Source organism: Pleurodeles waltl, chromosome 10 (genome assembly GCF_031143425.1).
Source record: "Pleurodeles waltl isolate 20211129_DDA chromosome 10, aPleWal1.hap1.20221129, whole genome shotgun sequence".
NCBI classification, from domain to species: Eukaryota; Metazoa; Chordata; class Amphibia; order Caudata; family Salamandridae; genus Pleurodeles; species Pleurodeles waltl.
Genome location: NC_090449.1, coordinates 66,026,561 through 66,052,341, shown reverse-complemented (window position 1 = coordinate 66,052,341; position 25,781 = coordinate 66,026,561). Strand labels below are relative to the sequence as shown.

General features: G+C 44.8%; 1 protein-coding gene across 1 annotated transcript in view; it reads right to left on the bottom strand.

Moving 5' to 3' along the window:
• The window catches only part of ERN2 (endoplasmic reticulum to nucleus signaling 2), a 176,665-nt gene that overhangs the window by 44,674 nt on the left and 106,210 nt on the right, over nt 1-25,781 (bottom strand). The window contains exon 12 of the mRNA XM_069209679.1: nt 23,593-23,775. Coding sequence (XP_069065780.1) covers nt 23,593-23,775 — 183 coding nt within the window. The remainder of the gene's footprint in view (nt 1-23,592; nt 23,776-25,781) is intronic.

The window sequence follows — 25,781 nt, the reverse complement described above, 5'->3', positions numbered from 1 at the left end:
CGGGCGAACTTACCCGCCGCATGGAAGCCCCAGTGGCCTCACCATATGTGGTCCGGTGCAAAGAGGTCCACTGGCTGCCAGAGTGAGAGCACAAGCTCTTGTCTCTCTTCCGAACTCTTTGGCTGACACAAGCGTGAAGCCTGAACGAGCGATCAGCAGCAAATTCAAGACTCATGCCTACAATCGGGTGCGCATCCCGACCTGTACTGTGATTCTCGTTGGGTCTGTACTTAAAGTGGATAGTCACGTCATGGTGTACGCCTAAACTGGAGTACTGAAAAAGAGGGTGTTAGTGTCCCTAGGATATATATATGTATATATATATATATATATATATATACATATAATATAATATCAATAACCACTTAACTGCCAAACTCTTCTCATGGGTGCCTCCCTCGTGATAGTGGCCATTCATGTGTTAATATTTCAATCAATTCCCAAAGGACTGGAGCACTCACGGGTAGGTAACAGCACAATTTATTACTTCAAGTAGAAGCATTTCTGCATAATTGCCTTTCTCAGTGGTGATAGCGTGCATCAGAATCACATGACATTCGCATTTAAAGGTACTATATTCTTCTCATTAGATAGTCAATCATAAATCTCAAATTGGTTTCTTCGCACTGAAAATTATTTTCAACTTCAGGCATGATACCTCCCTCGCAACCCATACTGCCCTCTGTGTATGTATATTACCTACTGGCGGTCACCAGTAGGTAGTTATAGTTCGGGCCTAATTTCAATAGAAAAAACATTTTTTGACTATATCTTTGGCACAGTTTGATGGATCTTCACAAAATATTCCAAAAAAGTGTGTCCAAGAATCATGCTGAGCATGGGAAGTTTTGGGATGATCCTTCAAGTGGGGGACGAGAAAAAGAGGGGTGGGAGAGTGTCAAAAAAGTGCATTTCCTATTTTAATTCCCATACGGATTTTGAACATGACTACAGCCCAAACTGATTGACGGAAGAACACCAAATTTGGCAAAAAGGTACCTTGGGTTCCAGAAAGAAGCCTTTTTTTTTGGGTGTAAATCCGTTCAGTAGTTTTTGAAATATTAAAAGAAAACTAAACTCGTACATCTGGAGGCGCAAAGGCTTTGCAAATCCTCCTGATCTCTTGCAGTGATCTGATTGACTGCCAACACTCAAACCAGGAAGTGTTGGCAGCTATATTGACACTCAGCTTCCCCTGAGTCTCCAAAGGAAAAGTTAAAAAAAAAGAAAAGGGGCCAGGGAGGAGCCATTAGCCTTGGTGCCTAGGTCCCCCAGGGACACCCCCAAGACTTCAAAGTATTTTTTTTTTAAATCACAGTGAAAATCACAGCAGATCCGCATATTTCACAGTGATTAAAAAAAAGAAAACAGTCTCTCGTACTTGCTTTTCACTTTGTCCCCGGGTGGGCCAGATCGCGGGGGCAAAGTGAAAATATAGGAAGAAAGCCCCAGGGACCACCACCTTCCTAAGGCAAAAGTAAGTTATTAAATGAATGCAGGTGGGCCAGCACGTCCCTCCTCCAGCCCCCGGGGGCAACAAATATATATTATTAAATGAATGAGAGGGGCCCATGCAGCCCCTCCCCCCTACAGCTTCAAGGGACCGCCACCTTCTCAGTGCAAAAGGAAGTTATTAAATTAATGCAGGGGGCCCCCGCCGACCCCTCGTGCCCCCATTCCTTTTTAAATTATGTGTTTTTGAAATAGCTCCAAAAAGATGGTTACCCTCTGGACGAACGGGGTCCACACGGCCCCACCCATATTTTTTTTAATGTAGCCCCCGGGGCGGGGAGGGATGGGGGGATGGTCACCGGGTCAAGGGGGGGGGCGGCAGGCGTTGGTTCGTGCACATATATTTATTTTTGTTATCGAACCCCGCAAAGTTTATAAAATGTAGCCCCAGGGAGATGAAGGTCCCCGGGGCATGGTGGGTCCGTGCAGCCCCCCCCCCATACTTTTTTTTATGTTGTTCCGGGGAAGTGGTGGTCCCCGGTACCCAGGGGGGTCCACATGGACCCCCCACATAGTTTTTAAATTGCAGCACTGGAGAGGTGGTGGCCCCTAGGGTATGTGGGGTTCCGTGCGACCCCCAAAATATTTTTTTTATGTTGTCCCAGGTAGGAGGTGGTCCCATGACCCAAGATTTTTTATTATGTAGCCTTGGGAGGTGGTGGTCGCAGGCCCATGTCTGTGCAGCCCTCCCTAATTTTTTTATTATGTAGGTCCGGGGAGGTGGTGGTGAGCGAGGCCGGGAGCAGGGCCTGTGTGCGGCCCCTCTATATATATATATGTATTTAATGTTGTTGTCTTTAAGCTCCTGCGACCAAACCCCACCATGCACAGCCAAAGGCACTTGGCAGGGAGTTGACTGGTTATAGCGGCCAGTACTTGCGGCCATCCCCTGCCGCAAATGGCCAAAGGCCGTGCATGGTGCAGAGTTGGATGGTTATAGGTAGTTGGCTGCAAGGCCTGGCCATGCGCAGCAGTGGTCGGATTAACATATAGTAATTGAAATTACTTTACGTTAAAAAAAAACATAGAAATTCACTGAAAAAGCAAAAGGTTACAGGGACGTTATAGTTGGTCTATAGAATTTAAAAACCCATAGCAATTCACTTAAAAACCAAAGGTTACAGGACGTTATAGTTAGGTTCAGAATTTACTCACACAAAACCATAGAAGTTCAGCGGTTGTAGTTAGAGTTATTTCAAGTAACTATAACTCGCGCTCTAAGATGATAATAGCTCGCGCCATGCACTGCTAATTACCCCAGATATTAGAACACACATGACAACTTCTATAACGTCATTAAAAATATTAATGAAACATTAACAGTCAAATTATTGAAGAAAAAACTGTGCATGTGGGGGCGCAAGTCAAAGTTACCTTAGGGCGTGGGTTATAGTTACTTGAAATAACTCTAACTATAACTGCTGAATTTCTATGATGTTATACGAGTAAATGCAGACCCTCACTATAATGTCCATGTACCCATTGGGTTTTTTCAGTGAATATATATATATATAAATATATATATATATATATATATATATACACACACACACATAGATAGATAGATAGATAGATAGATAGATAGATAGATAGATAGATAGATAGATAGATAGATAGATAGATAGATAGATAGATAGATAGATAGATATCTGTACTATATGGAAAATGTTACTTACCCAGTAGACATCTGTTCATGGCATGTAGTGCTGCAGATTCATATGCTTTGTATAAGTCCGCCATCTAGTGTTGGGCTCGGAGTGCTACAAGTTTTTTTTCTTCGAAGAAGGTTTTCAAGTCACGAGATCGAGTGACTCCTCCTCTTGGTGATAGTGTGCATGGGCACTGAGTCCTTTGTTAGATTGTTTTCCCGCAGGAGGGTGAACTAAAGAGTGTAGAAATGTATATGTACAGATATATATACATATAAAAGAATACTTTCCATTCAATGGCATGTGTAGCTGCAGATTCACATGCTTTGCTTAGTCTGTAAAGCAGTCCCCTCCTAAAATAAGCAGTGGTTAGCCTGTAGGAGTTGGAGTAGTTTGAAATAGTGTTTTAAGCACTGCTTGTCCAACGTTTGCTTGCTGCCGAGATAGCACATCCACACAGTAGTGTTTCGTAAATGTGTAGACCATGTGGCTGCTTTATATATATCTGCCATTGGTATATTTCTTAAGAATGCCATTGAAGCGAAGGTCCTTTCTTTCTAGTAAAATGTGCTTTAGGAGATACTAGTAACTGTCTTTTAGCTTAAAGATAGCAAGTTTGATTACCCTTTACTATCCATCTGGCTAATCCTTGTTTTGAAATAGGATTACCCTTGTGAGGTTGTTCAAAAGCCACAAAGAGTTGTGTAGACTTTCTGAAATTTGTTGTTCTATCTACATAATACATGAGAGCTCTTTTCAAGGGTATGAAGAGCTCTTTCAGCAACTGAATCTGGCTGTGGAAAGAAGACTGGCAATTCCACTGACTGATTGATATGAAATGGTGAAACTACTTTTGGTAGGAATTGTGGGTTTGTCCTAAGGACTATTTTATTTTTGTGAATTTGAAAGAAAGGTTCTTCTAAAGTGAATGCTTGAATTTCACTAACTCTTCTTAAAGAAGTGATTGCTACTAAGAAAGCAACCTTCCATGACAAAAACTGAAGAGGGCAAGAATGCATGGGTTCAATTGGTGGACCCATGAGTCCTGTGAGTACTATGTTAAGATTCCAGGCAGGAGCTGTTGCGTTTAAATGGATTTTAATAGGAGAGTATGCAAGATTTACTTTTTGTAAGTGAAGCAAAAAACAGACAATATTGTGTACTGACGCTTTAAGTGGGTTAATGTTTTTGGGCTGACAGTAATATACCAAATGTTTTGCGTGCTTCCTTTAGAATATCCATACATTCAGATGAAAGCTGTAAATAGCCAAATTCTATGACCTCAGGAGCCAAATCGCTAGGTTGAGCATACTGGATTTGGAGTGCCTGATTTGACCTTTGTTTTGGGTCAACAGATCTTGTCTTTTTAGTAGCTTGTGATGTGTTACTGCGGACAGATCCAACAGTGTTGTGTACCAGTGTTGACCTACCCATGTGGGAGCTATGAGTATCATAGTGAGGGAGGTGTGACAGATCTTGTTGACCAGAAATGGAATTAGTAGGAGAGGTGGAAAAGCGTAAGCAAATATCCCTGACCAATTGATCCATAAAGCATTGCACTTGGATTGAGGGTGTGGGTACCTGGATGCGAAGTTTGGGCTTTTTGCGTTTCTTCCTTGTGGCGAAGAGGTTTATGTCTGGGGTACCCCACATTTGGAAGTATTGTTGAATCAACTGTGGGTGAATTTTGCATTTGGGTACTTGTTGCTGCATCCTGCTTAAGAGGTTGATTGTAGATCCCTGGAATATACTCTGCTAGTAGTTGAATGTGACTGTGAAGTGCACATTTCCAAATTGTCTGTGCCAAGTGGGACAATGGAGATGAGTGTGCCCCCTCTGTTTTGCAGATAATATGTTGTGGTCATGTTGTCTGTCCTTATTAACAAAGTGTTGTGTGTGATTTGTGTTTGAAAAGCTTTGAGTGCTAGGAACACTGCTAGTAATTCCAAAAGGTTTATGTGATAAGTTTGTTGGATTGAGTCCCATTTCCCTTGTATGGTGAGGTTGTTGAGATGGGCTCCCCAACCTATCATTGATGCATGCGTTGTGATTATAGTGTCTGGCACAGGGTCCTGAAAGGGCCGCCCTTTTAGTAAGTTGGTGTGATTCCAACATTGCAGAGAGTGCTAAGTCTGGCGGTCCAACAACACTAGATCCTAAATGTGACCCTGTGCCTGAGACCATTGTTGATAAAGATACTGCTGTAGTGGTCTTATGTGTAGGCGTGCATTGGGTACTATTGCTATGCATGAGGCCATCATTCCCAATAGTTTCATAACCAACTTCACTGTGTAAGTGTGGTTGTATTGCAGTTTAGATATGAGATTGTGAAATGCTTGAATTTTCACTGGGTTTAGGTATGCTCATCCTGATTGAGTGTTCAGAATTGCTCCTAGATACGGTTGTATTTGGGCTGGCTGCAGGTGAGATTTCTGATAATTGATTGTGAATCCTAGGTTATGTAGGGTGTCCACTGTATACTGTGTATGCTGTTGACATATTTGGATTGTATGGCTTTTATAAGCCAGTCGCCCAGATACGGGAAGACATGTATGTGTTGTCTTCTGAGGAACGCTGCAACCACTGCTAGGCATTTGGTGAATACCCTTGGTGCTGTTGTTACTCCGAAGGGTAGTACTGTGAATTGGTAGTGCTTACCTGCTATAACAAATCTTAGATATTTTTGATTTGCTGGATGTATGGGAATGTGGAAATAAGCATCTTTTAAATCCAATGCTGTCATGTAATCTTGTTTCTGTAGTAGGGGAATGATGTCCTGTAGAGTGACCCTGTGAAAGTGTTCTGAAAGAATGTACTGATTGAGGGGTCTGAGATCTAAGATTGGACTGAGAGTACCATGTTTCTTTGGTATGAGGAAGAATAGTGAATACACTCCCGACCCTTGTTGGGAAATAGGAACCATCTCTATGGCACCTTTGAGTAGTAGTGATTGTACCTCCTGTTTTAATAAATTGAGATGCTCCAGAGTAAATTTGTGCGAGCGAAGGGGAATGTTTGGTGGAGTAGAGATAAGTTCTAGGCAATAACCATGTTGAATAATTGATAGAACCCATTGATCTGTAGTAATGTTGTGCCATTGCGGGTACAAATTTTCCAGTCTTCCTCCCACAGGAGATGTATGCTCTGTGGGGATTTGTAAAAAGTCACTGTTTGGTTGAGGTGGAAGAACCTCTTGGGGCGGTTGATTTACCTTTCCCTCTACAATTATTTCCTCTGTAAGAGTCTCTGAAGGAGCCCCTGTTGTAGAAAAGTGTCTCTTGTTTCCATTGGGATGTGGATGGTTCTGTGGTTGATGGTTTGAAACCACCCCTCAACTGCGGTCTGTGAAAAGTTCCCCGAGTAGGTGTAGTGTATAGCACACACATAGCTTCAGCTGTATCAGAGTCCTTTTTTAGCTTGTCTATTGTGGTATCAACCTCTGGCCCAAATAGGTGTTGCTTATTAAAGGGCATACTCAACACTGCCTTTTGTTATTTCTGGCTTAAACCCTGACGCCCTTAACCATGCGTGCCTTCTAATGATGACAATGGTGTTGATACCCCTTGCTGCTGTATCTGCTGCCTCTATAGCGGATCTGATTTGGTTATTGGAAATAGCCTATCTTCCATTTGGTCCCAATGAGCTCTACCGTATCTTCCTAAAAGTGCATGAGAGTTTGCAATGCTCCAATGGTTAGCAGCTTGAGTTGCTACTCTTTTTTCCGCTGCATCAAATGTACGACATTCATTGTCTGGAGGAGGAGCATCCCCTGTAGATTAGCTATTAGCTCTCTTTCTTGCTGCACTAACAACTATAGAGTCAGGTGGTAATTGAGCACTAATAAAAACTGGATCAGAGGGTGCAGGTTTATACTTCTGCTCAATCCTGGTTGTAATAATTCTGGATCTTACAGGTTCTTGAAAATGTCTTCTACATGTTTAAGCGTGCCTGGGAGCATAGGTAGACACTGATACTCCTTATGAGTAGAGGTTAAGGTATCAATAATAAATCATCCTCAATGGGATCTGTATGTGGCTGAACATTATGATACGCAGCTCCTTTAGCTATTACCTGATTGTAGGCAGTGGTATCTTCAGGGGGACATGGTCTTGCGGGGAATAAATCAGGATTATTTTGAGGGATGGGATCTGTGTCATATAAGTCCCATGGATCTATATCCTGTTGAGTGTCATATAAATCATCCCCATGTGGTCAAATAGGGGATTGTGGAGAAAATTGTGTAGTTAAAGATGGTGGTGGTGGAGTATCTGGTGGTGGAGAAGCATAAAGTAAAGGAGAATGTGGTGGTGAAGGCTGTTGTGGTGCCTTTGGTTTCTCCTTTTGTTTAAATATTTTAGTAGATGGAGGCACAGCTTCTAAAGTTTCTTGGAAAGTCAATTTTCTTTTGATTGTTGGAGGAGGCGAGGCTATGATTCTTCCTGTGTCCTTATGTATATGGATTTTTTGCTGTTTAGCGTCCATTACCTCCAATATGAGCCTTATTTCTGAAGACTCCTCAGTAACTGGAGCATATTTACCACCCACAAGTTTCAGCTCTGAAAGTGTGGATACCGAATGCTTGAGTTGGTCCAAAAATGTCAGCTCTGAAATCGTTGTTACTTTTTTTGGCTCTGAGGAGGAAGTCTCTGATTTCCGGCTTGATACCGAAACAGGTGTGGCAAGCTATTTGCTCGGTGCCGAATGCACTTTGGTCTTTTGTTTCGGCCGCGAACCCAAGGGTTGGTCCTCCGATTTTATTTTTCCGGTCGGACCATGGCTGGCAAGCAGTGGGGGACCCCAGACCAGTGCCGAAGTCTTTTTGATTATCTTTGGGTGATTGGAAGGGGCTGATGTACTCACGTTCTGTGCCGGTGGGATGAATTGGCTGTCAACATCAGAATCTCGATCTGAATCGGAGTTTGCAATGGAAATGGTCGCATGGTGTACCAATTCCTCTTGTGCTAGTTCTTCCCCAAAGATGTTGGGCGTTTGATCCGACGACTTGGACGCCATCTCCAATCGACGTGCTCTTCGATCCCTAAGAGTCTTCTTAGAACGAAAGGACCGGCAAGCATTACAGTTCTCTTCTCTGTGATCCAGAGAGAGACAGAGATTGCACACTGAGTGCTGATCGGTGTATGGAAACTTGGCGTGACACTGAGGGCAAAAGCGAAATGGAGCCTGTTCCATCAGGCTTACTTTGTTCGACTACCACGCATCGAATGAGGCCCTAGAAGGGAGAGGTCACCCCTAAAGGGCGTGCAATCGACCCCGACGATTACAATCGGATCAAATGTGACATTGAAAAACCCAATCAAAACCATACTGACATGTATAGAAAAGAAGAGAGAAATTCAGATAGTACGGAACCAAGATCTACCGGAGTGAGAGGAAACACGTCCGAACTCAATGGCAGAAAGAAAACAATCTAACAAAGGACTCAATGCCCATGTGCACTATCACTGAGAGGAGGAGTCACTTGATCTTTTGACTCGAAAACCTTCTTTGAAGAAAAACAACTTGTAACACTCCGAGCCCAACACTAGATGGCGGACTTATGCAAAGCATGTGTATCTGTAGCTACACATGCCATCGAACATTTATATATATAAAACATATATATATATATATATATATATATATATATATATATACACACACACACACACCCACACATATTTGTATTAAATAAGTCTGAAATTGCTCCCGGAGTGCCTGTCTTTGGAGGAAAAGGAGGAAGTGAATGTCTAAGATGCGGTGGCATTGTCGAAAGCAGCAGTGTATATATATATATATATATATACACATTTTCCTACCCCCATCTGAATTACCTGAATAATGCAGTTTAATGCCGAAAGCAATGCAAAAATTATATACAGAGGAGGTGGATGAAGTTATTTCTTGAGGTGAGTGCCTTTTCAGCGATTGGGGATGCATTGCCAATGCCCTAGAGCAACGGTTCTGAACCTGGGGTCTGCAGACATCTGGGGTCCCACAACCTATTCTCAGGGGGTCCACGACTGTTTAGAAAATGAAATAATTTTGGCAGAGTTATAAAGTATGTATACATAAAACGCAAAATGTAAAAATGAAAATTTTAAAATGATTGCTAAATGTGAAGGAATTAGAAATCGTAGGCTAAGCATTAAATTGGTTTCTGTTAGACCTGTTAGCCTTTGGATGGCTTTCTGCCGAAGTTTTTTGTCTCTACTCCTCCTTTTTGCTGTTGGCCTTAGGGCAGTGACCAATTTACTGCTGCTAACCAGGGCTAAAGTACATGTGCTCACTCCTTAAAATATGGTAATGGTTTATCCACAACTGGAATATTTAATTTACTTATAAGTCCCGAACAAACCGCACTACATGTGCCCAGGACTGGTAAATGAAATGCTACTAGTGGGCCTGAAGCACTTATTGTGCCACCCACATAAGTAGCCCTTTAAACATGTCTCAGGCCTGCCACTGCAGAGCCTATGTGTGCAGAATATATTGCCATTTCGACCTAGCAAAATAAACCTGCTGCTTGGTCCTAACCTTCCCTTTCTGTACACATATGTCACCCCTAAGGCAGACCCAAAGGGCAGGGTGCAGTATATTTAAGAGGTAGGACATGTACTGTTAAGTTTCACATGTCCTGGTAGTGAAAAACTCTTAAATCAATTTTTCACAACTCCAAGGTCTATATCTTCCATGGGCTAACACTGGAGTTGCCTAATTATTACATTTTATAAGTGTAACTTCCAAATTACCCCTTCACGTTTGGTGTCTCTGGGAACGCAATTTAAAATCCTAACTGATGGTGAAGTCGGATTTTAAATTGCAATTCGGAAAATGCCACTTTTAGAACACTGGCATTTTCTTGCCTTTTAGTGCCTGCAGCCCCAGACACCACAACATCAGTACACTTCTGGACCTGTGGATACCCTGCCAGGAAGTAGGGCTTCTGTGCTACTAAAGGCCTGCCACTCTACTGGACTGCTGTCTTGCTGGACTCCTGCCCTGCTGTGCTGACTTGTGCCTAGTGCCCTCTCGCCTGGGATTGAGAAGGACTGGACCTGCAACTCTGCAACCCAGAGTGTTGGCTGGTGGCCTCCTGATCTGAAGCCTCAGGGACATAAAAGACTTCCAACCAACCTGCTTCTGCACCTGGTCTCTGTTATCTGTGAGCCTGCCCTGCCAATCGGTGCCACCCCAGTTCTGGAACTCTTCGGAAGTTGCCCTGGGGTGTTTGCTATAGCGGAACCAATGCATTCCCTGCTGCAGGAGCGGAACCAATGCATTGCTGCTGTTGCGTAAATTGGAAATGACACATCCTCTACTGCGCAGGTCACAACCAACGCATAGTCTCTGGTCACATGACTGGGTGTAGTTGGGCTTTGTATATTCCTCTTAGACAGCCACGCACAATGGGAGCTTAGGTGCAACTTAATGGGTCATCCGAGGCAGGATGGGAGGGGGGAGCTGGACACAGACTCATACCTGAATAAGCTGTGTCCTGTCCACACACAAAGGGCTTAATGACCCTGTATTATCACACCAGCCGGCTTGTAGCCAGGGCAAGGGAGGCAAGGAATTCCTTGCACTTCAAAGCCACTGTCTAGAAGCTTCACCTATCTTCCTGAACTATGGCACCAACGTATAAATACAGGACCTCAGATACCACCACTTCAGTACACTTATGGACCTGTGGATACCCTGCCAGGAAGTAGGACTGCTGTGCTACCGAAGGCCTGCCACTCTGCTGGACTGCTGTTATGCTGGACTCCTGTTATGCTGGACTCCTGTTTTGCTGTGCTGACCTGTGCCTACTGTCCTCTCCTGAGAGTGAGAAGGACTGGTTCTACATCTCTCCAACACAGAACCCAGAGTAACGCCAAGGGCTAGTTGGCTGGCCTCCTGATCTGAAGTCTCAGGGAGATAAAAGACTTACAACAACCCTGCTTCTGCACCTGGACTCTGTCATCTGTGAGTTTGACCTACCAAGAGGTACCACCCAAGTTCTAGACCTCTTGGAAGTGGACCAGCATGTTTGCTCCAGCATAACTGACACATTCTTTGCTTCAGAAGCAGAACCTATGCACTGCTGCTGTTGCATGAATCAGAACTAACACATCCACTACTGCAAGGGTCACAACCGATGCAGCGCCTCAACTGCCCCACACATCCTCAACACTGCACTTCATATTACAAACCTCGTCAACAGGATCCTCAACGTCGAAGCATCTCCACCTTGCCCTGCAGCTTCACTGCATTTCAGACCCAACACATCGCCTCTGCTGTACAACGCAACTCTGTTTGTCGAATCCACCCAACCCTCCATGACAACAACCAGGATTTAAGGTACTTTGGTTCAGCAGGTCTAACTGGGTCCCTGTAGCGGGCCTGCAATCCATCACGGCAGCCTGAACTTTTGACTATGTCCCGGTCCAGTACGACCAGACATCCTCGGTTGGTGCTTTTAGTTTTTAAGCACTATTTTACAGTTTACAAAATTCATATCTCAACTTCTACTGATTAGATTTTTGTCGTTTTGGTCTTGTTTTATTTAAGTTCTATTTTCTAAAGTGGTGTGGGATCCTTTATGTGGCGTACTGTTTGAAGAGTTTCACAAATACTTTACACATTGCCTTCAAGTTAAGCCTGACTAGTCTGTGCCAAGCTACCACAGAGTGAGCACAGGTTAATTTGGCGGTTGATTGTGCCTTACCTGGAATAGGATTGTGATTGCTGCCTAACCAGGACTCACACCCCAGTCAACCTACAACCCAATTTCTAACAGTATCCTTAGCTTGATTTGTGGAAGCAGCAAAAGTCCACAAGTATGGATGACTGATAGTGTCAAACACGGCACGCATTAAGAGCAAAAAAAGATAAAGTGGTGTGCTAGAGCCTAGTATGTTACTTCAATCTGTAGAAATGTAACCAAATACTGAAAAACTTCAAACTCCCATTAAAATTAAACTTCAGATTTTTTAATGTTTTTATTTGTGATTTAAATAAAATATTTCATAACTTGTATAATGGTTTGGTATATTTGTTATTGTACTTTTGTGCATTGTTTTGTTTTTGGTATACTTGTTCCTGTACTTTTGTGCATTGTTATGTTTTTGGTGTACTTGTTCCTGTGCACTTGTGCATTGTTGTGAAGTTCAAATCATATAGATTGCTTAGGTGGGGGGTCCAAGGGTTATAATAGTGATTCAGTAGGAGACCACAGGAGTCAAAAGGTTAAGAGCAGCTGTCCTAAAGTCTCATGGAGGGATGACAATGGAGACCTCCCAAAGACCTCTGAACCCAAGAGGCAACAGGGGCATATTCCAGCTGAGGCACATGCCAACAGAAAAAATAGAGCAACCAGCTGAGATGGGCACTATCGAGAGACTTGAGGCAGTTTACCTAGCTCTGTAAAAAGGCATGTAAGATGGTAAAAATAGTCAAAAAGGGATGACATCTGGAAGTCCTGGGGACACTGATTCCCCTAATTCTGAGTCTTGCATGTCAGCAATCCCCAGTACGGATGATGGGACAGAGGGTAATTTGCAAGGGATTCAGATGATGGTTATAATAAGGGCAGGGGCTGTCTCCTGAACCCCGACTATATGCGCCACATATCTGACAGCCTGAAGGGTTAGTGATACACCAGGCTATGTTCAGACATGAAGGATCCAAGGGTACTTATCTCCTATGCTCGATAAAGGAGACACCTGATGGAGAAGATGGCTCAGTATGTGAGTCTGTTGTGAAAACATTTCAACAAAGAGGTATGGAGCTGTCTTAGGGAGGAATGCCCTCACCCTGCTCCAGAGAACAAAATGGAACTAACACCTGAAATCAATAGTACGATGGCCATATTCCTCAGAAAAATTCTCAAGGACCCAAAAAGGTTAATTGACTAGTGCATCACACTTTCCAGCACAAACTATTTAATGTATCCGGAATCTTCACGAAGATCCTTGACACAGCAAGGAGCCTAAGGTGTCAGGCTAAAATCACATTAGATGCTGTCACACCCATCATCATTGTTGGTAACACTAATTGTGTCTTATCCACTGAGTAATGTAGATCACTCCTTATCAATGTCAACTTAAAGCTGAGAGACGTAGCCCTGTCAAAGGCAGGACCAGTAGCCTAATGGGGCTTCTAGGGTGAACTGATTCTCAAAGAACTGCAGAAGTTGATTTCCACTTTCACATTGACGGACAAAGCACAGGCTTCCATCAAGAAAGTCTTCGGCCTGAAGGTTTTTGGAGAAGTCAAATGAGACAGAAGGTGCTCATAAGCCACTTCCTGAACAAAGGGCCTGGAAGAGGACAGGAATCAAAGAGAGGACAGATGCCAGAATCAATAACATTTAAATTACTTCTCCACATGAAGAGAGGTAGGCACTTCAGTTCAGGTGCTCCTTCATAGGAACTAATAATCCATCAAACAGATGGTCCAATAAATCCAATCCATTCTAATAGAGTCAAAAAATTCATAAACAAATGGCAGGATCTAACAGCAATACATGGATCCTCCATCCTGGAAGGAGATTCCAGATCTAAATTTTGGTTCTCAGAAACAATGTTGAAGACCAATGACGATCACTTTCTCAGAGAAGGAGCCGGAGTGGACATACTAGGAGGTGAAGGACTTTGAAGCAAAAGGGGCAACTATGAGTTTGATCACTCATTCAGAAGTTTCATGAGCAACTTTTTGCTGGTGGAGAAAAAATACAAGAACCAGCAGTCAATGATATATCTCAGAGACGTCGAGATCTCAGAGGCTGTTTTCCTGTCATTTCATGATGGAAGAGATAAATCTGCTCAGTGATGTCCTTCAACGGGCAGATAGGATGTTGCACTTACACTTAAAGGACTAAAGGTGTCACACAAGTCATGAAGCACCTTTGGGTGTGGGATAAGGCTCATAGTATACTTTGACGACATTGTGATAAGTGACCAATGTCCACAACAGCCCTGCCTCCAACTACAATTGGTGAATTTGCTTCTGCAGGATCTGGGATTTATTTTCAAAGTGGATAATCAGCACCAATGCCAACTCAAAGTATGACCTTCCTGGGGTTCATTATAGAAAAATTTTCAACTGGCAAACAAGAAGGTAGCAAATAGGCAACTGATTCTCAGGAAAGCTTTGGTGAAGATCAGAATATCCTTAGGTCAGCCCACTCGTCTGGTGGGACTCCACTAATCCTCCACACAAGGGAACTTCATAAGTTCGCTCCGCTAAAGAGCACTCAAAAAGATAAAGGCATGTCATCTCTGGAAGGGGTTCGCTGGATCAGAGCTGTTGGACAACTTCAACAAAGCCAGTGAGGATATCCCGTAGTGGCTGGACTATATCGGAAAATTTCCGGTCAACACCACACTAAGGGCCTCATTCCAACCGAGGGCCCGTCTGGCTGATACCGCCATATGGCCGCTCCGCGGTCGGAAGACCGCTGGGGCCATTCTGACTTTCCCGCTGGGCCTGCGGGCGCTAGCCAAAATAGCGCCCGCCGGCCCAGCGGGAAAGAGGCCTGCAACACTGAAGCCGGCTCCGAATGGAGCCGGTGGTGTTGTAGGTGTGCGACGGGTGCAGTTGCACCCGTCGCGCTTTTCACTGTCTGCTAAGCAGACAGTGAAAAGCATACTGGGGCCCTGTTAGGGGGCCCCTGCACTGCCCATGCCAGTGGCATGGGCAGTGCAGGGGCCCCCAGGGGCCCCAGGACACCCGTTCCCGCCAGCCGGTTCCTGGCGGTAAAAACCACCAGAAACAGGCTGGCGGGAAGGGGGTCAGAATCCCCATGGCGGCGCTGCTTGCAGCGCCGCCATGGAGGATTTGGGCAACCGGGGGAAATCCGGCGGGAAATCGCCGGACCCGGTTTTCTGACCGCGGCTTTACCGCCGCGGTCAGAATGGCCCAGGAAGCACCGCCAGCCTGTTGGCGGTGCTTCCGTCATTTTAGCCCTGGCGGTCTCGGACCGCCAGGGTTAGAATGACCCCCTAAGTCATATACTCAGATGGCAGCAGACAGGATTCGGGAGCCAGGTGCTGAGATTTGACTACCAGAGGAAAGTTATCGGAAGAACAGCTAGACTTGCATATCAATTGCTTGGAAATTCTGGGTCATCTTATGCAATCAGGTGCTAGACCACTTAGTGAGCAAAGTGTTGTGTCCTGTTGAAGACAAACAATATCTCAGACAAAAGTCACCTGAGAGGAAAACGTTCAAAAGCAAAATTGAAATCTGACTAAACCAGGCAGGGAATTTTGGCCTCTCTGGCTGCAGAATGAGGTGGTGGGGACAGCAGAATACCTGCCCAACCAACAGAAAAAGGTGGTGGATTGTCAAACCAGGAAACTCCAGGATTCCACCATGTGGAGGCTTTCTCCAGAGGTTTTTCAAGGACTTACTTTGAGATATGGCATTTGTGTTATTAACCTGGTTTCAACTCGCCTAGATCATTAACTCATGATGTACTTCAGCTGAAGACCAGACCTAGAGCAGTGGCGACATATTATTTTCTTCATGAATGAAGCACAGAATGCTACCCTTTGCCATCATAGCAAAGGTTGACAGATCAGGTCCAGAGCAAGTAGTTGGATCTGATTCTCATCATGCCTATCTGGAGATCACAAGCATGGCTTCTTGTGGAACTTTCCTGAGATTCTTTGATCCCTCTCACCCCATCAAAACCTGATGATGGACACCTGAGACTCCTTCCATTGATTGGTGGAGGAAGGGATCCCTCCAGCTGATGGCTTTGAGGAATACAGGGGATGTTGGATGATTCCAGTCCTTTCAGGGCTGACTGAGAATCCCATCGAAAGAGCATGGGTCGACAGTATGGTGAAGAGTTTAAAGTCGCCTAGGAGGAGATTGACTAGTTGGCGTTTTAAGGAATAGCATCTGCATCCAGTGAGGTCTGATCTTGACCATGGACTGAGCTTCTTGTCAGAACTGTCCACTGAGGGTCATATTTACAGGCCAGTAAACACCGTTAGATCAGTCACCTCAGCAAGGCATATTCTTGTGCGCTGGGTCTCTGCTGTGGTGCTTCTCAATGTTCTCCGATTGTTAAGAGGTATACTGCTCTCAGTAACTCTGGGTCCGATATAACCCACACTCGTTGATGTCAACAAGCTGTTGAACCTGTTTCTGTCTCAGCAACAGAATAAATGTGTTTGTAGGAAAAAGCTATCAGGGAAACGTGCTCTGCTCCTATACTTGGTACCACATACCTAAGGTCTGAGCATTTGAAATTTCTAGGATTGTGTTTATCCCACTTGGGCTTACTTATTTTGTCGCTAGACAAACTAAGTCAAATGTCATAGTGATATCGTACCCAGACTTCCAATACTCTCTGAGGGTCTGTGTGGTCCAGTGTACTAGACGTATGAGAAGACAACAGGAGATTAGTCCTGCAGGCATATGACAATTTTATTTTCAACAGAAAACGTTTTTCAACTGTTTCTTCATCTATGGTATTTTGGTGAACACAACGGGAGATGTTGGAAGCAGATAATTGAATTGTCCATGTTTGGGCACCCTTGGCCGTGGGATGCATAGAGTCTAAGGCCATTGCTCTTGGCGACTGCTTTGAGGGTATTGTGACTACAGCAGAGTAGTTGCTCTATTCCATCTTCAAGTATTTCGGTAGTAAGCCAATACAGAATTACGGGATATGGCTTTGCAAGTAGTCAGTAAGCTTTAGACTATCATAGTCCTTGACTCCAGTTCTGGCACATACTACAATATTCCCTAGCTATCGTAAATGAAAACCTCAGTTATATTAAAGACACAGGTAAGTTTTATTCCACTCTGAAGAAACAGGGATATAAAAGATTTGATTGTGTCTTGATATCCTGCCGAGTGAATTTAACTTTAGGAGGAAGTAAAATATTTTACAGAAATAATGGATGTCTGAAATACCTGGTGACATGAAATGTTGCTGCATTTGTACGAGGATGCTGAGATAGATACATTGATTAATAGAGGACACTATTTTGCGGTGCAGGCGGACAGCAGAAGCAAGCGTGACAAACATTAGGGTTTAGCAGCTGATGTCAAATGAAGAAAGAGGGAGAGGAAAATGTCATAGAGGGTTACAGAGGACTTGATGAGCAAGTTACTTACATTCGGTAAAGCATTATATAGTAGAGAAAATATCTAGCTGCAGATTTTGTACAGACCCACCCATGCCTCCCCGCTCCGAGTACAGATTTCTCGGGTTAGGTATGCTCCCTTTCAGGGCCCTAGTTTGGACACACATTCGTCAGTTCACTTCATCACTTTGCAGCCTGAGGATCAATGTTCATTTCCAGAAGAATTACTTGGACCCGCGCATTCCTATTCTTCTTGAGAACCCTAAGAAGAGGTGATATCAGAGGAAAGGCAAACAGGAGGCCTGAGCTCCACTCAAGATGAAAAGCGTCTCTGAGCGATAGCTGCCTTGGAAAGTCCAACGCGCAAAACTGCTCACAGTGCACGTTCTCTTAGGAGGTGAACAGATCTAACAAAGGCTCTCCCCACTGCCAAAAGAGTCCTTGTGCTACCTCTGAATGGAGACACCACTTGTGATCTGCTAGGCATCGACTGCTGAGTTCGTCTGCACTGGCATTCAGAGAACCTGACAGGTGGTGAACCATCAGGTTTATGCCCCGCTGTTCCAGCCATGTCCATCCATGTAGGGCCTCTTGACAGAGAGTCCACAACCCCACCCCACCCTTCTCGTTGCAGTACCACATGACGGTGTTGTTGTCCGGAAACAGCTGTACCAACTTCCCCTTGACAAAGGGAAGAAATGTTTTCAATGCTAGCTGGATTGCACGGAGCGCCACAACTTGATGTGGAGTCCGGATTCCACCGGAGACCAGAGTCCTCTGATCTCCACCTCTCCCAGATGGCCGCCCCATCCCAGGAGAAACGCATCTATCACTACAGTCAGATCTGGCTGGGGAAGGAAGAGGAGTCTGCCTTTGACCCAATTGCAGTTTGTCAGCCACCACTGAAGGACTTTTGCAGTTCCCTTCAAGATCTGGATCTTGTCGGAGAGATTTTCCTGATGCTGTGCTCACTGGAAGTTCAGGTCCCACTGCAGAGCTTGTATATGCCATCTGGCATGACTCACCTGCAGGACGCAGGAGGCCATAAAGCCCAGCAGCCTCTGAGTCATTTTCACCAAACCCAGGATAGAGGTCAAAACATTATATCATGGCATAAATATCCTGGACTCACTGTTTGGGAGCATAAGCCCGAAACTGCACTGTGTCCAGAATACCTCTGATGAAAGACAGCATATGAGAAGGAGTCAGGTGTGCCTTCGGCACGTTGATAGTGAACCCCAGCAAATGCAGGAGTTCTGCCATAGTCTAAAGGTTGGAGACAACTGCCTGGAGCGAGCCCGTCTTCAATAGCCAGTCGCCAAGATAAGAATAGACTGGCGTCCCTAATCTCCGCAGAGGATTTGAAACCACTGCCATCATCTTGGTGAACACCCAAGCGGTGCTGGTAAAGCCAAAGGGGAGCACGGTAGACTGACAGTGCTCATGGCCTTCCTTGGACAGCAGGTAACGCCTGTGGATAGGTAAGATGTGGATGTGGAAATACGCATCCTGCAAGTCCAGCACTACCATCCAGTTTCCTTGGTCTAGGGCAGACAAGACATGAGCCAAACTGAGCATCTTGAATTTCCTCGGCTACCAGACCCACAGGGTCAGAATGTACAGTGCCCATGCCCTCGCAGAGCTTGAGGAGCTTGCGCAGGACGGTGGCTGGCATTGGGGTGGCATGGTGGCGCGGCCCTTCCGTAGCCACTAAAGAGAGCGAAGGGCAGACTGGGGTCGAGGGGTCACTGTGAGGCCCAAGGACTTGGCCGTGGGTAGCGAGTCCTTTAAACACTCCGAAGAGATGAATCCCATTGAAGGGATGTCCATGAGGTTGGCCTAGACATCCCCCAAAAAGCCAGATGTTCTCAGCCAGGCTTGGCGCCTAACAGCCACCATCGACGAAACCGCTCAGCCTTACAGCTTTGCTGTATCTCTCCCATCTTTCACTGCTTGCAGGAGTTTGGTCTGGGCCTTCTCTGGGACCTGTGGCAGCACTTGCGCAACCGTATCACCTAGAGCTGTTCACAGACAGCAATGTTAGGCTGGTGAAAGAAAACATTTTTTTGCATTAGGTATCCAGCCTTTTGGATCCCCTATCGGGGAGAGCAGCAGAGAACACACCACCGGAAGTTGAGGTTTAGACTACCAAGCTCTCAGGGGCAGGGTGTTGGGTGAGGAAACTAGGATCACCTGGGGCAGGGCAATGGTGGCAGGCAATTATCCTGATCACAGGAGCCCCTCTGCTGGGCTTGGACCAAGTTCACAGCAGGAGATCAGTCAGTGCTTTACTGAAAAACAATAGGGTTTCAGATGATGAAGCCCCAGGCTTAAGCACTTCCGTCAAGATGTTAGTCTTGACCACCCCAGAAAGAAGTTCGAGGTCAAGGACATCCGCTGCCCTCTTCACCACCACTGTGTAGGATGCTCCCTCCTCCATAGCCATGTTAGGGGGAGAAAGCAAGCGAGTATCTGGAGAGGTGTCCAGTCCACTGGCCTCTCCTAGTTCCTCATACCAGTCCAAAGATGTTGGGGAGTCTAACTGGTATTATAAGGGTCCAGTGACTCCTCCTACTCATCCCCCATGCCTGGCAGCTCCAATGACGGAGAGACAAAGGGCTTTGTCTGAGCCAGGATTGGCATTGCTCAATGCCTGTTCTGACTCCGAGTTGTTGGGGTTGAGAATGGGGCTAACTAAGAGCATCGGCGTCGGGGCAGACGCTGGAAAAGGTTGTTTTGGCATGACCAGCGCCGGTCTGGATCCATGATCTGATCCACCACAAGACCCCATCGAAGCCAAGGCCGGAGCCATCAGCCTGATGGGGCCTCCTCTGACCCCACAGGGTCCAAAAGCACTCCTGAGGGGTCGGCCCGCTCGAATCCACGGCGCATAGCCTCATAAAAGTCTTTGATTTGAGTGAAGGTCACTCCGGCTTCTGGAAACTGAGGGAGGCGTGAAGTTGAACCGTACAATGGCTCTACGGAACCGTGCCTGGAATGCTGATGTTCAGAACTGGGTAATAGAGTACTTGTGACTCCTGGATCAGTCCTGTGACCTTCTTCTCGATCGGGACTGAGCCCTACTGGGAGTCACGTTAACCGGCGCCGACTGCCAAGCCGTAAGCAGCATTAGGGACCGCTCCCTCAAAGCTTTCAGCACCATTGCCTGGCAGTCCGAGCAAGACTTTTAGGGTCGTGGTCATGCTCGAGACACCGTAAGCATACATGGTGCGGGTCCATTACCAACATGGACAGGCGCCACATGGGTCAAACCCTACCATTCCAGATGACATTTCTTGACATACAGGAAGAAATATTCAACAAAATGTCAAAAAATACCTGTCAAAAAGAGACAGATGGGTAGCTCTTCTCCAGATCAGCGCTAAATGGTGCGGAAAAAAAAGAACTGACATCTGTGCGCCTGGTGGCGTCTATATAGGTGATTGCAATGTCACTTCTGGCGCCAACGATGATGCTGCCCAGAACCGAACAAAGGCACCTGACAGCGAGCAGGGATACTGCTCTTGCAAAATTCTTCTGGATCCAGTCCGACGCCTGGGAAATTCAAAGGTAAGAAATCTGCAGCTAGAAGCCTCTATCAGATGAAATGTGATTGGCTGTTTGTAGACTATTATTTATCGGAGGTTCATGGGAATTGTAGTGAATGTCGGTGTTGTTCATTATTGGTTGCTATTCAAAATAAGGTGAAGAAAGAAGGTATAATCCTCTCGTCCATGCCTTCAATAGAATTGAAACTTTTCTTTAACATAGCTTGAAGTTTTTCTAATTCTCCAGTATCAAAATTCACAAATACACTGTAACGTTATGAGTACAGAAGGACCCCTCAAGATAGAATCCTCCCACATCCACGGTAAAGAAACCAAATGCTGATAACAACAATCTCAACAACTATAGCCTATCACAGGCTCGCCCATTTGACATGAAGTCCGCTGAGAGCTGCACTGTGTTTCTACTGACAGCATTTCTCTCACATAACAAGCTAGTAGGATACTACCGAACTGGATGCAGACCTCACTGTAAAAATAAAAATACCACTCTTAAGAGAGCAGAAATTTCCCTTGCCTCCTACACACCCTCCTTAACCGCTCCATGGAGCATGGTACTGTGAACCACTGAACCATAAAAACTTTGTAACCATGAATGGACAATGATGTTCAAGTCCTAAAACAGATTGTATCCTTTCTCCCTGACATACTCAAGGTCACAGAATGTAGGCTCAACCGTACCGTGTGGTTTTTTCCAAACCATGAGCCTTTCTCCAGTATTTGTGCAGCATCCATGGTGTCTTTGGCAAAATGCAGGTGATAGTCAACATTTAATGAATGTACCAATTTAGCATGAACTTACCAGACTTGTTGAATGGCTCAGGAGAAAAATACAGATTTGGAAGGTGCAGAATCACCTGAAGCTGAATCCACGAAAGAAAGAGTTTCTGACGATCCCAAAGGACCCTACCGCCTTCCAACCTTTGCACTTACACCAGCGTCCATTTCTCTAAATTTACTACAATGCTAAATTCTGTGGGTTCATTTTGAACATAAAACTGAATCTTGGGAGGATTTCCATTCATTCTTTGGCTGCCGAGTAGTATCAATAACTCATGCATAAATCAGCCATATGACAAGTGATCACATTGTGCACAGGGTGGACCATGTGAACTCCATCCCAACAGCTCACACCCCAGGAACCTGACTCACCTCTAAAAGAAGTGTGATATGCTGATGGCCAGTTGATCTTGAGCACTAGTGGCTTTAACAATATCACCCCATTACTAATGTTGCTCTTCTGCCTCCACACAGAGCCAGATGCATTTTCAAGACTCCATTCCAGGTGCATAAAATCCCCAGCCCCAACTTGCCCATCTATACCCATTTTTTTAAATCTCACTTCAATGATTTTAGCCTTTGGGAAAGCTCTAAAAGGTGGCCTGCTTTTTTCACCTCCTCCTTCAAACTCCTTCTCATCCAGTATTTAGATAACTGCTATAGAGAATAATCAGTATCTTATTTTGAGGCTTCTGGCCAATACTCTTTGTTCAGTGTCTATATTAAGTCTATCAAATAATAAATGAACCCAAGTTGGTCAGGACAGAATCCCAAAATCAAGATCTTACTTAAGAACCAAAAGAAGGTCACAGCTATGATGTCATCTTATGGGCCTTTCCATAAGTGCCCTCTCCACTCCAATTAGTGATCGATAATATCAAATTTGGGTTAAACTATGTCTTAACAAATTACACCAGCAAATGTGTGATTACAACATAGTGTTTGAGGGGTCATTGCTACTCTACGTTGTGGCAGCAATTCCCCAGGTGGACATGACTCTGCTGGGTGAATATCGAGTACACAATGTAAATCTACCGTATGCTGGCTCTTTAATTACAGCATCAAATGTCTTCAGATACAGTCAAAGTGACAAATTGTACGGTACACCTTCAAATGTTAATATATCACTAAATACAATAGATTTCTCCAGTTACCTATTTGAGACAGAATAACATCTAAGGCTCTGCATTACATGAATGCATTTATGGCATGGCACAACTCTACCTGAGATGGAAAGTATCTAATCACTGCTCATTAAGAATCGTACATAGGGCACGTGCTCCTTGTGCCAGACAGAACCTTGGGATATACTCACTTTGTTTATGGGTACGGAACCTCTACCATTCTCAGAATGGCACTTGCCCTGCAGCTTGGGATTGTAAATGTCCTGTATTACATCTGTCTATCACATTTTACCTATTCTACACCTGCGAACTGTAGCAGAGTTTTATCTGCAAAAATATGAATCAAGTACCTCAAAGTGTACTTTGCATGGGGATAGTTTTAATCTTCTATACAAAAATGTAAACGTCTTGTAATTGGGGATTGCACCATCTATGTGTGTGAGGAGTGTACCTGTAATAAATCTGGAGGTGATACATAACTTTTACACAGATAATGAACCTCCCTTTTACTGAACACTGTATCTGCTGAGTAACTAGAAGATGTACTTATTTAGAACCGGGTACTGAACATGTCCTATACCAGTGGAGGGTACTTACACTGAATGTGGGGCATGTGCTTGGGTACTGCCCTTACCCTCTACCAGGAAATTATATCCAATATCTTAGCATTCTACATGATACATGCCCCAGAGTGTATCTGCCACATAAAAGACTGTAAGTCCATTGTACATCTAGAATTCAACTTATACTGAATGTATGGAAAACATCCTCCTGCTCCCAGACTCAACATTTGCAATATCCAAGCATTATGTGTGCTCTGTACTGCTTGCCTGTGCAAATCCTGAATCTGTGTACGTAGCATCTTTGTACTTACCCTCGGGTATGTGATGGCAAATATGATCCAGCCTCCCACAAGAATGGTGATGATTCCTACAGTGATGAGATCCTGACCCCCATAGTCAGGGAGGATCTCGCTGCCTTCATGCTTGTCGGAATTAAAGTAGCGCCTGTCTTCATTGTCCATGGGCTGATTGTCCAACCCATTTGGAGTCAGAAACTGAAAACAACACAATTATAAAAATCAAAATGACAGGGTAATCACTCCACACAACTCATCCGAAGTATAATGCAACCCAATCAGCAAGTTCTACTGTCCACATGGGGTTTGAACACTTGTATAAGATTATTAGTTATATCCCCTTGCAGAAATATTGTAGTCCTAATTAGAGTTGCGCTGAAAGATTCACAATGAAAGCACACAAAGCCAAAAGTCTCAGGAGAGGCAGGTGAACAAGGGAGACACAGAATTATAGCTTGAGTTGACATGACATTATCCTAGGATCTGTAAGTACGGCAGATGTAACCTTCTAGATTTTCTATTTACCCTTATCATTTCTGCATGAAAAATTGATATATCTGGTGTATGGACAACCCACTGTCTATGTGAAGCAGTGCAACTGATCTCATGTGATGGATTGCTTGTAGCATTGACTGAGTGAGAGGGTGAGACGCAGGACAGAGCCACGGGTGCCTGACAAGCAGACATGGCCTCTTTGTTGCTTGCCAATGCCTGTCAGTGAGGATTCGTGGGTGCTGATGGCTGCAAGAGGAGTAGGCAGTGTGCTGCACCAGTAATGTGGGAACCAGTGGGCACAGATATTTTGCCTGGAAGGCAGCAAGAGTCCTGGGAGTTGACAGACTGGTGAAACAGGGTCATCAGGTTGACAGAAGAGATGCATGTGCCAGAGGCTGGTACACCGATCTAGATGCTGGGTTTGAGCTTTCGGGCAATAAGTCTACAATGAAATGGATACTTAAGAAACCAGGCCTGAAGGGAAGTTCCAACCACGTAAGGGCAATAGACGAAACAGACATTGGTATATTCTGGTAGCCACACTGAGAAGGTAACTTCACTAAGCCATCCGATCACACACACATATTGATAAAAATCCACAACAGGAATTCTTGGATATTGGTAATCAGGTCCACATCACCATGTATGGTACCATTCATATTGGTGCACAGTGATTTCTCCTCATAGATTCTGCAACATCTAATAAAATACAGGGGTGGCAATGCCAAAAGACAAGGCTGCCAGAAAAGGGAAACAATCTAAGTGGATAGGTTTACACTCAAACACATACAATCAATGATTCCAGCTAGGATGACAATAACAGCAAATCAGAAAACCTGTTTCTTTAATAGTTGGCAACTGTGGCGCTCAAAAGACGACAGGGAGCTGTTAAGCCCAGGCTATTTGCAAGTCACCTCGAAACAAGAAGATGAAGAAATACAGCTGCATTGAGACAAAAAGCAAACAAAGGATCACAGCGGAGGAGGATTGAAACCTTCAGGTTGACATACAGCAGAGAGAGAAGGAGCGTCCATATTAAGCCTGGCATACCAGGAGTAGCATGTGGCAGAATCAGACTTTGCCAGAACATGTGGAATATTATGCATGTTGCTTGCCAGGTGCGGGTGATCAATAGTTATTGCTTTTAGCACAAAGGGGGCAAATTAAGTACAGAGATGCTGGAGTGCCTATGTTCAGTTGTATCGCAGACAGCGAGAAACCAGCCCTTCATAATGTCGTGGTCTTCAGGGATTTCATACTGGAACCAGTTCTGTAACCGAAGAGCGACAAGAGGTGGGAAAATCACTGTGCGTTAGGTATGCTCACCAAGCAGGGAGATGTGCAGGTGAAAATGGCATTAAGAGGGAGGGGGCTCTCCAAACCAGCAGCCTCTATGCTGGTGGAGGCTAGTGACTGCTAGCCGGCTGACCAGTGCAGTGACTGAGACTCTAGCAGAGAGAAACTCAAAGTAGAGAAACTCCGGTATTGGAAGGTGGAATGCGCAGTGCCCTGTCACTTTCTTTATTCGTGATTCTAAAGGTGAAATCAATTGGATCTTCAAATTTTGTCACCATCTATAAAAATTAAAATCAACATTAGGGCAGGCCAGGCCTCGTAAATAGCCAAAATATGCAGGAAGGTACATGGCCCAAACGATCAGATAAGAATAGAGAGGAACCATAAGGACTACAGGTTTGCAGTACAATGCA